The sequence below is a fragment of the Scomber scombrus genome, chromosome 13 (genome assembly GCF_963691925.1).
Source record: "Scomber scombrus chromosome 13, fScoSco1.1, whole genome shotgun sequence".
Lineage (NCBI taxonomy): Eukaryota > Metazoa > Chordata > Actinopteri > Scombriformes > Scombridae > Scomber > Scomber scombrus.
In genome coordinates, this window is record NC_084982.1 from 30,723,723 (window position 1) to 30,736,724 (window position 13,002).

Genomic DNA, 13,002 nt, shown 5'->3' on the forward strand with positions numbered 1-13,002 from the left:
AATATTTAGTTAAAAGTAAATGGATGCATATTCCTGTAATGTTTCTGTGGATGAGGTTGCTGCACATGGTTTCAGCCAATAGAAGATCAGATCAGGGAGATACAGATCTGTGAATCAGTGTGTGTATTCCTTCAGTCTGCAGTCTGATCTGTGGTCTTCTCTCACTAGAACCACCAACATTTGTTCAGAGACTAGAGGATATGAGCTGTCTGCTGGGCTCTGAGATCTCTATGAAGTGTTTGTTGTCTGGGTCACTTCCCATGACTTTCTCCTGGATCAAGGATGATCACGAGCTCACAGAGAGTGAGCACATAAAGATGTCCTTTGAAACCAAAAGTGCTGTGTTGAATTTGAAAAAAGCTCAATTATCACACAGCGGGAAATATTTCTGTGAGGCCCAGAACAAAGCCGGGACTCAGCGCTGTGCTGCTGTGCTCGTTGTCACAGGTTTGTAGGACGTTTGTTGCTCTCGTCTTAACAGCTGTTGCTTTTGTGTCAAGCTTGATGCTTCATTAACTCTGAGTTTTAGCAGCTAATACAGATTTGGATCATTTTCTTATCCCAGAGCCAGCAAATATTTTAGAACATGCAAAGTCCATCAGTGTGACCCAGGGCGACCCGGCCAGGCTGCTATGCAGATTCTCAGGCACCAAACCACTCAAGTCCAGATGGATGAAGGCGGGAAAGGAGCTGACCTCAGGCCAGAGATACAAAGTAGAGCGCACAGACACCAGCTCTGTGCTCAAGATTATTAAAACAGAGAAAAAAGATAGTGGTGAATACACCTTTGAGGTTTCAAATGAATCTGGGTGCAGTTCCTGTGAGGCAGCAGTTACTGTCTTAGGTCAGTTTAACATAAATGTTTTTTTCATTCATGAGATTTTCGTTTCAGTTTTGACTCCAACCAACTTAATGCTGTCTCTGCATGTTATATATAATAGATCAAATAATCAAACCAACTTTTACAAGAGAACTGAAGGAGACAGAAGGTATCAAAGGATCTTTCGTTGATCTTGAGTGTCTTGTATCCGGCACGCTGCCGATGGTGATACAGTGGTACAAAGATGACAAACAGATCCAGACTGATGAGAAACACAAATGCTCGTTCTTTGAAAATGTTGCTTTTCTGGAGATCAGTCGTCTGGACAGTAAAGACGGTGGAAACTATTCCTGCATGGCTACAAACAAAGCAGGATCTGTCCAGTGCTCTGGGAGGTTATGTGTTAAAGGTTAGAACTGTTGCAGTTTAATGCATAATCTCACTGTAAATGTTGTGCCTATGATATGATAGAAATATTGGATTTTGTCCACCAACAGAACCACCATGCATACTTGAAAAGCCTGAATCCATGAATGTTCTGCCTGGCTCAAAGGTTAAGTTAAACGTTTGTGTCTCCGGCACACCACCGATGACCGTCCGGTGGTTTAAAAACAAGAAAGAGATTTTATCCAGCGCAGACTGCTCTGTGATCAGAGACAACACCTCAAGCTCACTGGAGCTCTTCTTTGCCAAAGTCTTTGATTCTGGAGTCTATATCTGTGAAGTTCAGAATGATGTTGGCTCCACTTCATGCCAGGCAACACTCTTTGTAAAAGGTTAATATTGGTGTCTCACCTTTATCAGCTTGATTTACCTTGTAGTCATCACTTGGTCTGTTAATAACATCTGTGTGCATTTTTTTTCAGAGCCTCCCTTTTTCATTGAGAAACCTAAAGGTGTTGCATTAGTGAAAGTAGGAGACAGTCATGTGTTTAAGTGCAAGGTTGCTGGTACTCCAGAGATCTCTGTGCAATGGTTCAGAGACGGAGCCGAGATTCACCAGAGTGACAAACACAAAATGTTGTTTTTCAACTCTGTTGCCAACTTAGAGATTTGTCAAGTTTGTGAAAATGACAGCGGGAAATACTTCTGTGAGGCCCGCAGTGAAGCAGGCTCAGAGAGTTGCACTGTTGAGCTAGAAGTTAAAGGTTGGTGTTCCTTTACAAGTTTACATTTTACTAGTATGTCAGATTAGAAATAACATCATTAATATGAATCAAAGGTTATTTCAGTGAATTTGTTTTGTTATTTCAGAGCCTCCTTCGTTTGTTGATTGGATGACGTCTCTTGAGGTTGTTAAAGGTTCGACAGCAACGTTTGCTTGTCGAGTGGCAGGAAGTGCTCCCTTTAAGGTTGCATGGTTCAAAGATAAAAAGCCAGTCAAATCCAGTCAGAAGTATTTTATAGTTGAGAGTGAAAATGTCATCTTGAAAATCCAGGACTGTGAAGTACAGGATGTTGGTAGTTATCAGTGTGTGGTTTCCAATGAGGTTGGAAGCTGCTCTGACTCTGCAGCTTTATCCATGAAAGGTTGGTTTTACTTATACCTGTACACTACACTGACATTCATCAGGCACACACCTCTGGAAACCTTCTGGTTTTACAATGATGTCTTTTCTTTGTATTAGTCCCTCCGACATTTATCAAGAAGATAGAAAATGTCTCCAGTGTTCGGGGAGATGTTGCAGTCTTTTGCTGCAGCGTGGAAGGTTCTGCGCCTCTTTCTGTACAATGGCAAAAAGATGAGAATTGGATCTCAGAGGATCCAAAGATTGAGAGAAGATTTGAGAACAATGTGGCCACTCTGAGAATTCCTGCCTGTGAGGCGAACCATGGCGGGAAATACACTTGCCAGGTGGTAAACGAGGCTGGGCAGGACAAATGCTTTGCCACCCTCACAGTGCAAGGTATCTGCTTCGTGCATGATTCTTCGGCTCAGCTTTACAGCTTGTTCTAACAGCAGTACACTCACCTTTTTTTCTTGGCATTGTAGAACCACCTATGATCCAAGAGAAGCCAGACGTAGTCAAAGTGACTTGTGGAGATCCAGTTAGTCTTGAGTGCAGAGTAACTGGAACTCCTGCAGTTGTTGTAAGGTGGAGCAGAGATGGCAAAGAGCTCCAGTCAAGTAGAAAATATAATCTTTGCTACGAGAACAACCTCAGCAGTCTGAACATTCAGTCGTCTCAACTGGAAGACAGCGGAGAATACCTGCTAGAAGCCACAAACTCTGTTGGAAGCTGTAGTTGTAAAGTCAAGCTGGTTGTTTTAGGTTTGTAAGATATTCTTTAGCTTTTCTCAGAACATGTTTTGGTACACTTGTCATAGAATTGCATTTTATTCTCTGTCTGTAATGATCTTTTTATAATGTGTTAAACAGAAGGCATAATTCCTCCAACATTCATGAGGAAACTAACAAATATACAAGCAACTATGGGTTCAGTGGTTACAATGGAGTGCAAAGTGGCTGGTTCTCTTCCAATATCAGTTGAATGGAACAAAGGAAAACAAAAGATCACCAAGAGCTCCAAGTATAAACTCCTGCACACTGAAAACACAGTCTCGCTTGAGTTGAAGCTGACTGAGAGTACTGATACAGGAGAGTATTCCTGTAAAGTTACCAACAAAGCAGGCAGCGTTGTGTGTTACGGAGTTCTTACAGCTCAAGGTTAGCATTCAAAAGACAAGTTCTGTTGCTTCAGCTTCAGATTATTATTTATGTATTGTAATATTTTTTCTTTATGGGTTTTAGTGCCACCAACGTTTGTATCTGAGCCTGAGTCTCAGGTTGTTGTTCCAAAGTCTACTGTACTCTTCAGGAGTGTCTTTGAGGGAACGCCTCCATTTACAGTGAAATGGTTCAAGGATGATGTCGAACACATCACTGGGCTGTTGTGTACAATAAGACTGGAGAAATATTCTTCCTCTTTAGAGCTTTCCTCAGTTGGGACTCTGCACAGTGGGATTTATTCTTGCCAAGTTAGCAACGTAGCAGGCACAGTGAAAAGTACCGCAGAGTTGTTGGTGACAGGTTGGACTACTCTTTTTTTCCGTCCACTACCGCCGTCATCACCTGTCAAATAACTCCATCTTTTTTTCTCCATTTTCACAGTTCCTCTTTCTTCATTTTCATTTTCTCCGCCTTACCATCTCTTTTCTTTTCAGCTATATCTACGTTGTCCTCAAAAGTCACCTGTCGACATCTTCCATTCGTCACATTGATGGTCAGGTGTTACTTTATACTGGTGATAGTAACTTGATCTGTTTTTGACTTTGCAGAACCTCCTCAGTTTGTCCTGAAACTGCCTCCGAATACCTTTGTGAAGCAGCGTGAAGGACTCCGTCTCGAGTGCAAGGCCACCAGCGCACGTTCACTGAATATGTGCTGGTACAAAAATGACCAAAAGATAACTGACGGAGGAAACTATAAAACAATGTTTGTTGACTCGTCTGCATACCTGCAGCTGAGCAGCTCAAGGTTTGAGGATAACGCCGTCTACACATGTGAGGCACATAATGATGCTGGCAGTGCGAGCTGCAGCACCGTGCTCTCGGTCCAAGGTCAGCTATTGAACACAAACCTCAGCTTTATATTGTTGTTTTGTGGATTTTGTTCCCCTCTGAACTTCAGTAGCATGAAAAAGAAGGAATGTCCCAAACTCTATATTATGTCTTGAGTTTGACCTTTTCATCTAAATACTTCAGCATGGAATCCAACAACAGCGGCGGTTGTTTCAGTCCGAAACATTAGTGTCGGATTGCATGAAGCCGAGTGGTTCCTCTTTTTTAGAGAAATGGTTTTCCCTATTTTTGATGAAGTGACTTCCGATAAATCCCCGTCTTCCCTTTTCCGTGTTAATCCGTCTCGATATGATGTGACCTATCCTCTATTGGAGCATGAATATAAGCAAGTGTTTTCGTTCTCTCACTAATTTTACGTTTTCTTACAACATCTGGATGGATTCTTCTGGCATGGACTGAACATGAGCATGACCTCAAACAAGAATTTCCATCCTACGGGACTCCCCAACTGAACTGCTTGCAGTGAAGACTTGCTTGTCTGAGACTCTTGCTTCTGTTGATTTATCTTAATATATTTTCCAGAGTCCCCATCCTTTATAAAAACTCCAAACCCAGTGGAGGGCATTATTGGGAAAGATGCCAGCCTGCACTGTGAGATGTATGGCTCTTCACCTTTCCAGGTGAACTGGTACAAAGACAAAAGGCCACTGAAGGAGAGCAGGAAATATAAGATGGTCAGTGAGGGCAGCTCCGCCTCGCTCCACGTAATGAAACTGGAGCAAGAAGATGCCGGTCTTTATGAGTGCAGGGTTTCAAACAATGTAGGAAGTGAGCAGTGCCGCGCTGCCATTAGCCTGAAAGGTTTGTACAGAATCAGTGGTTATTTTCTCAAAGATTAGCCTTACTGCAATTACTTCCCCTCACCATTGATCTTTCCATCACTATTCAGAACAACCAGCTTTTGTCAAGAGACTGGTCGACCAGTCTGTGAGAGTCGGTCAACAGCTGAACCTGACAGCAACAGTTAAAGGCTCCGAGCCTCTGACTGTGTCCTGGGTTCAGGACAAAGATCACGTTCTCCGAGACGGTGAAAATAGGAAAATCACCTTTGAGAACAGTGTGGTCACCCTTGTAGTGCCCAAGGCTGACTCAACCACAGCTGGTACATACACCTGCCAGCTGAGGAACGACTCTGGAGTTGTGGAGTGTGTCTCCCAAGTGACAGTTCTAGGTTTGTACTACTGCAGACTGTATAACATTACAGCTAGTGACAGTGTAAGGATTCATTTAGCTTAACACTTTCTTCCACAATTTCCAGAACCTGCTGCTATTGTGGATAGCCCCGAGACTTTGAACGTGAAGTCAGGAGAGAATGCATCTCTTGAAGTCACAGTATCTGGGTCGTCAGAGCTTAAAACTAAGTGGTTCAAGGATAACAAAGATCTCGCTGCTGGCGCCAAGTATCAGATGTCCTTCTCAAAGAAGGTTGCCACCCTGAAGATTCGGTCCGCTGATAAAGCAGACGCTGGAGAATACAAGCTAGAGGTTACAAACCATGTAGGGGCAGCCTCTTGTAAAACTATGCTCTCTGTCTCAGGTTGGTGACCAGTGCATACATGCAAGCTTTCTTATTGTTTTTTTATACTTTCAATTAACAGTTAGCTCAGAAATACTTAATGAAATGCTTCTTTTTTTGACAATAGATAAGTTGATTCCACCAAGTTTCATAAGGAAGCTGAGAGACACTCACCTTGTTACGGCTAAGCCGGGTGAGATGGAGTGTAAGGTCGCTGGCTCTGCTCCTTTAACCATTTCCTGGTTCCACAATGCCCAGGAGATCAAGAGTGGCCCAAACTATGACATTAGCTGCTCTGGTAATAACTGCAAACTGAGACTTCCAACAGTCACAATGTCAGATTCTGGCAAGTACACATGCAAAGCTGTAAATACTGCAGGAGCCAGCGAAACCAGTGCTTCAATAATGGTGACAGGTCAGTAGATGTGTGAATAAAGTCCCAGTTAGAAAGGAAGCACAAGGATCAGGCCCATTACAAAAAGTTAGTTATCTGACAACTCATCTTTTTTATTTGAAACCAGAACCTCCATCTTTTGTGGAAACGCCCGAGACGAAGGAAACATTGCCCGGCCAAAACGTGTCTTTCTCAGCTAGAGTGAAAGGTAGTGCCCCCCTGAAAGTCAAATGGTTCAGGGGAGCCAAGGAAATGCAGCACGGAAGAGGCTGTGAGATCGCCCTGAAGGACGATGTCGCCACTTTGGTTCTTCACAGGGTGGAAAACTCCCACGCTGGCGAGTACACCTGCCAGATCATTAACGGAGCAGGGAAGGAAAGCTGCCCAGTTCTCCTGTTTGTTAAAGGTTTGTTAGCATGATAGCTTATCTTCTTTTAGCAACCTGTGCACTTCCAACAGTGAGTGTCATGTTACTGATCATGGAATTACCTCTCTCAGAACCAGTCCACTTTGTGAGGAAGCTGAAGGACATTTCATCTGAAAAGAGCAAACCTCTGAGGCTCGAGGTCACATTCGCTGGAACACCGGTGATAAATGTGACCTGGAAGAAGGACGGTCAACTCATCTGGGCTTCATATAAGTACAATGTGATTACCACAGACACCTCCTGCATTCTGGAGGTTCTTAACTCTGACAGGATGGAAGCAGCCGGCAGATACTCTTGTGAAGTCAACAACGGAGTCGGAACTGACGTTTGCGATGCAGAAGTTTCTATTCTAGGTATTAAAATGTGCCGTTTACTTTTCCTAGTTTTGTAGTTACATTTGTAGTAATTCATTATCATCAATTCATTCTCTCATTTGCTCATCCATTAATCAGCATCTGTAGTTATACTAAATCATCATCATCTTTCACTTTAGAACGACCGTACTTTATTGAAAAGATGGAGCCGGTGGAGGTAACTATGGGCGACGCGGTGACCCTGAAATGCTGTATTTCGGGAACTCCTGATATATCTGTAGCTTGGTTTAAAGCTGACGGGAAGCTGCGCACATCCAACACTTGCTCAATGGACTTCTCAAATGGCGTTTCCACTTTGAAATTGATCAAAACGACCAAGTTTGATCACGGCGAGTACATCTGCAAGGCCGAGAACCGGGTCGGTTCAGCCTGCGCCAGCTGTACCGTGACGGTGAAAGGTGATGCTCGTTTCTTATTTTCACTATAATGAATTTTTCAGGTTTCAGGTTTTAAAGACACATTTTGTTAAATGGTAAAGGAAGGCCTTCATCTCTTCCAAAGCCGTTTCCAACAGTCTGTAGAGTAATAAATGGCACTTTATTGGACCCTCTCCCTCTGAGGTGACATACAGGCAACTCTTGGTCATATGCTAGTTTAGCTCTTTCAATGTTTTTAATAAACTCACATTTCAGCAATAATAGTAACATTGGCTTTGACATAGAGGCATACAATTGCATGGCGACATAACATTGGGCACATTTCTAACATCAGCATTGCTTCTCTTAGAACCTGTGCGCTTTATCAGGAAGCTGGAAGACACGACTTTCATAGTCGGTCAACCGCTGAAACTAGTCTGTACGTACGCCGGCAGCCAGAGGGTCTACGTCACGTGGAAAAAGGACGGGAAGCTGATTTGGGCTTCCTATCAGTATAATGTTAAAACTACAGATTCAACCTGCATTCTGGAGGTCCTCAACAGCGACAGGCCGGAAGCAGCTGGAACTTACTCTTGTGAAATTTGCAACGGAGCTGGGACTGACGTCTGCCAAGCTAACGTCAGCCTAGGTAACACACTGCTTTTCATTCATCTACTAACTATAAACAGTGGAGGCTTTCTGCTGTTGATTAGTGGCCACACTAGGTTGTCACATGATCTGTATTGCTTACCTGCTATTATAACATAATTTCATCTACATGCTATTAACCCAAATATTGCTACTCTCAGAGCCGGTGCGCTTCATGAAAAAGCTGGAAGACACGTATTTCAGACTCCGTGAACCTTTGACTCTCAAATGCACGTACGCTGGTAGCCAGAGAGTACACGTGACCTGGAAGAAGGATGGCAAACCGATCTGGGCTTCATACAAGTACAACGTCCAGACAACCGAAGATACCTGCATCTTAGAAGTCCTCAACAGTGACCGAGAAGAAGCCGTCGGAAAATACACATGTGAAATTTCTAACGCTGGAGGAATCGATATCTGCCATGCTAATGTCAAACTAGGTAAACCGCCTTAGTAGCTCACTGCATTCATTAAAAGTTCACCTGAATCATTTGCACTTCCATCCTATATCATATAACCAGATGTTTAGAAGGCTCAATAGCACAGCTTGCATTATCTAACACTACCATTGCTAATTGATTTCTTAGAACCTGTCGGCTTTGTGCAAAAATTGAGAAACACCTTCTATAAAATGGGCCACCCTTTGACTCTGGAGTGCACGTTCACCGGCAGCCAGAGGATTTATGTCAGCTGGGTGAAGGATGGCAAACCCATCTGGGCGTCATACAAATACAACGTCATAACGACCAACTTCTCCAGCACCCTGGAAGTTCTCAACAGTGACGGTCAGCAAGCCGTCGGGAAATACTCGTGTGAGGTTTCCAATTCAGAGGGCACTGACATCTGCCATGCTCTGGTTAAGATAGGTAACGTCACTAACCGATGCACCTCAGCTCCCCAACACCATTATGTTTCATGACTTTATTTTACTTCATTTACTTAAATCCCCAACAGAACAATGCTTTCACATTATCATGCATTTGCTTGTAACATAAAAACAATGCAACTAACATCACCACTGCCTCTTGTAGAACCTGTGAGCTTCATAAAGCAGCTGGAAGACACCACGTTCAGACTCGGACAGCCGCTGTCATTGTACTGCGCTTACAGTGCCAGCCCCAGGGTCTATGTGAGCTGGACAAAGGACGGCAGCCCGATCTGGGCCTCCTACAAATACAACGTGAAGACCACAGATAACGCGTGTGTGTTAGAGGTCCTGAACAGTGATCGGTTAGAAGCAGCGGGGAGATACTCCTGCGAGGTTTCTAACTCTGAAAATTCAGCTATCTGCTACGCGCAGGTCAAGCTAGGTAAAATATTAAACAGAACATGTTCATAGTTAAGGCTCATTATTTATAAAACATCTCAAAACAAGCTTATTTGGCATTGCTCTATTCTCTCTATAGTGTTGCATATATTCTGTACATTACTGAATAATCTATACTATAAATATAAAGGGAAGTAATTTACCTCAGGTCTTTGGTAGCCAAGTGGTTACTGCGTATATAACATAGTCGCAGGTCATTCCCCTCTTTCTCTCTCTCCCTGTTTCCTGCCGGTTTACACGGTTAACATCAGATTACCATTAGCAACACACACATTGTGTAGTTCAGCCTTTCTTTCACATCTCTTGCTTTCTTTCCTCTTTTCTTTTACTAATTAAAACCACAGGATCCAATAAATTGGTATTTTTTGTTGAGAATCATTAAAATCTTGAAATAATGAGCCTTACATGTAGTTTTACTGATCACAGTTATAGGTTACTGTATTTTATCTTTCTCAGCTAACAAATCACATCCTTGCTTCTCCTAGAACCCGTGCGATTTGTGAAACAGCTGGAAGACAGAACCTTTAGGGTCGGCCAGCCTCTGAGGCTTCAGGTCACGTACACAGGCAGCAAGCATGTGTATGTGAGCTGGACTAAAGATGGCAAACCGATCTGGGCTTCGTATAAGTACAACGTTAAGATCACAGACGGCTGCTGTGTCTTGGAGATTCTCAATAGTGACAAAGAAGAAGCTGCTGGGAAATATTCATGTGAAATATCCAATGCTAGTAGCTCTGCTATCTGCCACGCTAACGTCAGACTAGGTAACTTCCTCCTAACATGCATTCACTGATTTGCTAGCAGCTCCAGCAGCTTTACATGACTAACACTAATGTTGCTTCTCCCAGAACCTGTGCGCTTTGTGAAACTGCTACAAGACACATCGTACCATCTGGGCCATCCATTGAGTCTAACGTGCACGTACACTGGCAGCCAGCAGGTGTACGTGAGTTGGACGAAGGACGGCAAGCCGATCTGGGCTTCGTACAAATACAACGTCAACACTACAGATTCCTCGTGTGTTCTGGAAGTGCTCAATAGTGACAGAGAAGAAGCCGCTGGAGTCTATTCTTGTCAAGTTTCTAATGCAGAAAGTTTTGCCGTCTGTGACGCTTACGTGTTTAGTAAAACCGCTAAGAAAGGTATAACCGCCATGACTCAAAGCCTTCTACATCACATTCACCAGCAAAGCATCATTTACTCACACAGCTGTAGTGAGCAAAGGTTTCATCCTACTCCCAGACTAGTTCTCAAAGAGGGTTTCTTCCATCGGCCTCTGATGGTTCATATTCAGAACATCTGGACATGGCCCAAAGCTAAACCTCATTGAGTGGAAAGCAGACGTGTCCAGACTTTGGTTTGTACAATGCGAGTGGTCACACGTCATGCAGACCCTTACAGCTATGCAGATGTCTTCACCTAACATTCAAATGTTATTCAACTTGTCCAGTTTGCATCCAGCTACCTGGACTGGAGCTATTAGCTAAAGCTTTGATTGGAAAAAAGCTTCTAAAAGTAAACGTACTCTTTAATGGAGGCTGGCCTGGGGATGGGATGGGACTTTAGTTCTCTGTATTCTATATTTCACATAATTCAATTTAATGATAATCGAATTTCACAATTTAATTATTACGGATTCAGGTTTGAATTGTAATACTTCTGCTTCAGCTTCATGTTGGCATCTAACAACCATCACTGCTTCCTCACAGAACCTGCTCGCTTCATCAGGAAGCTGGAAAACATCACATTCACAGTCGGCCAGCCGCTGACACTTAGAGTCGCGTACACCGGTAGAGTGAACGTAAGCTGGAGGAAAGATGGGAGGCCAATCTGGGCTTCTTATCAGTACAATGTGATGACCACAGACTGCTGCTGCGTACTGGAAGTCCTCAACAGTGACAGAGAAGAAGCTCGGGGAAGATACACATGCGAAATTTCCAACAGCGAAGGCTCTGATATCTGCCATGCTTACGTCAGGCTAGGTAATACTAACCCTCCACACAGAGCTTGTAGTGCTTTCATTATTCATTTCATGCATGAGGTGAATCATTGCTACTTGTAACTACTAATGCTGCTCACATAGCTTTTGGCTCTCGCCTTCATCATTCAGGTAAAGCTCCTTCCATTCACATAGCCTCTTTTTTCTACTCCCACGGATTCCTTCGGATACAGCGCAGTCACATAGTCCTTCGTCTTCCGCATGTACAGATCAGTGGTTTCTGTGACTGATGTCAACATTGCTTCTCTCAGAACCGGTGCGATTTGTCAAGAAACTGGAGGACGTCTCCCATGAACTGGGTAAAGCTTTGAGGCTGGAGTGCAGCTACACCGGCAGCCAGCGGGTCTCTGTGACCTGGAAGAAGGATGAGAAGCTGATCTGGGCTTCTTACCAGTACAACGTTAAAACCACAGACTCCTCCTGCAGTCTTGAGGTCCTCAACAGTGACAGAGCATCGGCAGCGGGAAAATACACTTGCGAAATTTCCAATGCCGAAGGAACTGACACCTGTCACGCTCATGTTAAAATAGGTAAAGCACTAACCCGAACACATCCTTCCACCTCCTATCATTCCTCACATGTGGTTGTAGCTCATAACCAACAGTAGACTTATTGTTTCCTGTGTTTATTGTTACAAGAAGAGATATCGTAACATCTAAAGAGTCCTGGATCATGTTGTCGGTGTGTTAACGGTTGACTGGTCCCGTGTTTGATCGGTTTGGAAAGAAATGTCTCAGAGTTCCCTGAGAGCATGTTTCCTGTTGTTGTTGGGACAGACTCATGTTTGTTTAAAGGTTCATAGGCAGGTGGTATTTATTCACAGGGTGAATGTTTTATATGTGTTTGTGTTTGTGTTGCAGGTTGTTTATATGTGGTCTTATTAGCTGTGCTTCTCTGTTCCCCCCTAACGCTGGGGGAAAGGCCCGGTGGCCCGGTGAATGACACCTTGATTTGAATTTGAAACCATCACAACATGGCCTGACTGTCTCCCCTTCTCCCTCACTAACAGAGCGCACGGTCCCTCCAAACTTCACCAAGAAGCCATCTGAGACCATGATGGACTCAGTGGGTAAGTTGGTGAAGATAGAGGGTCGGGTTTCTGGCTCCCAGCCAATGAACGTCACCTGGTCCAAGGACAACAGCGAGATCCACAGCTCTGACAAATACGACATCAGCTTCAAGAACAACTTGGCCGTGCTGGGTATCAAAGGCTCTGCCACCTCCGACGGCGGAGTCTACTCCTGCGAGGCCTCCAACGAAGCCGGCAAAGCTTCATGTCGGGTTTCTCTCACCATCTCAGGTATGAAGTTGTTCATTAAAATGGGGTTCATGTTTATGTCTCATCTGTCCCCCAGAAACCCGAGGACCCGATCCATCTGGAATCTCAGATCCAGGTCTAAGTGTAGTTCACCTCGGTTTCTCTATCTTAAATGGATCTGTGTCTCTGGAAGCCATCAGGAGCTCAGAGCAGTGACATGCTGCATCTTTAGACAGACAATATATATTGAAACCTTCATCAGGTGCATAATGCTGTTCTGATGAGGCCCGTGTGGCTTCTC

General features: G+C 43.9%; 1 protein-coding gene across 1 annotated transcript in view; it reads left to right on the forward strand.

Annotated features, from left to right (window-relative positions):
* The window catches only part of ttn.1 (titin, tandem duplicate 1), a 168,348-nt gene that overhangs the window by 37,039 nt on the left and 118,307 nt on the right, over positions 1-13,002 (forward strand). The window contains 23 exon segments of the mRNA XM_062431364.1: positions 169-447; positions 566-844; positions 942-1,229; positions 1,318-1,596; positions 1,687-1,968; positions 2,075-2,350; positions 2,449-2,727; positions 2,814-3,092; positions 3,201-3,488; positions 3,573-3,851; positions 4,100-4,381; positions 4,925-5,203; positions 5,292-5,573; positions 5,661-5,939; positions 6,046-6,333; positions 6,440-6,718; positions 6,811-7,092; positions 7,233-7,511; positions 7,840-8,118; positions 8,264-8,557; positions 8,705-8,983; positions 9,930-10,209; positions 12,448-12,743. Of these exon segments, the coding sequence (XP_062287348.1) occupies positions 169-447; positions 566-844; positions 942-1,229; positions 1,318-1,596; positions 1,687-1,968; positions 2,075-2,350; positions 2,449-2,727; positions 2,814-3,092; positions 3,201-3,488; positions 3,573-3,851; positions 4,100-4,381; positions 4,925-5,203; positions 5,292-5,573; positions 5,661-5,939; positions 6,046-6,333; positions 6,440-6,718; positions 6,811-7,092; positions 7,233-7,511; positions 7,840-8,118; positions 8,264-8,557; positions 8,705-8,983; positions 9,930-10,209; positions 12,448-12,743 (6,486 nt within the window).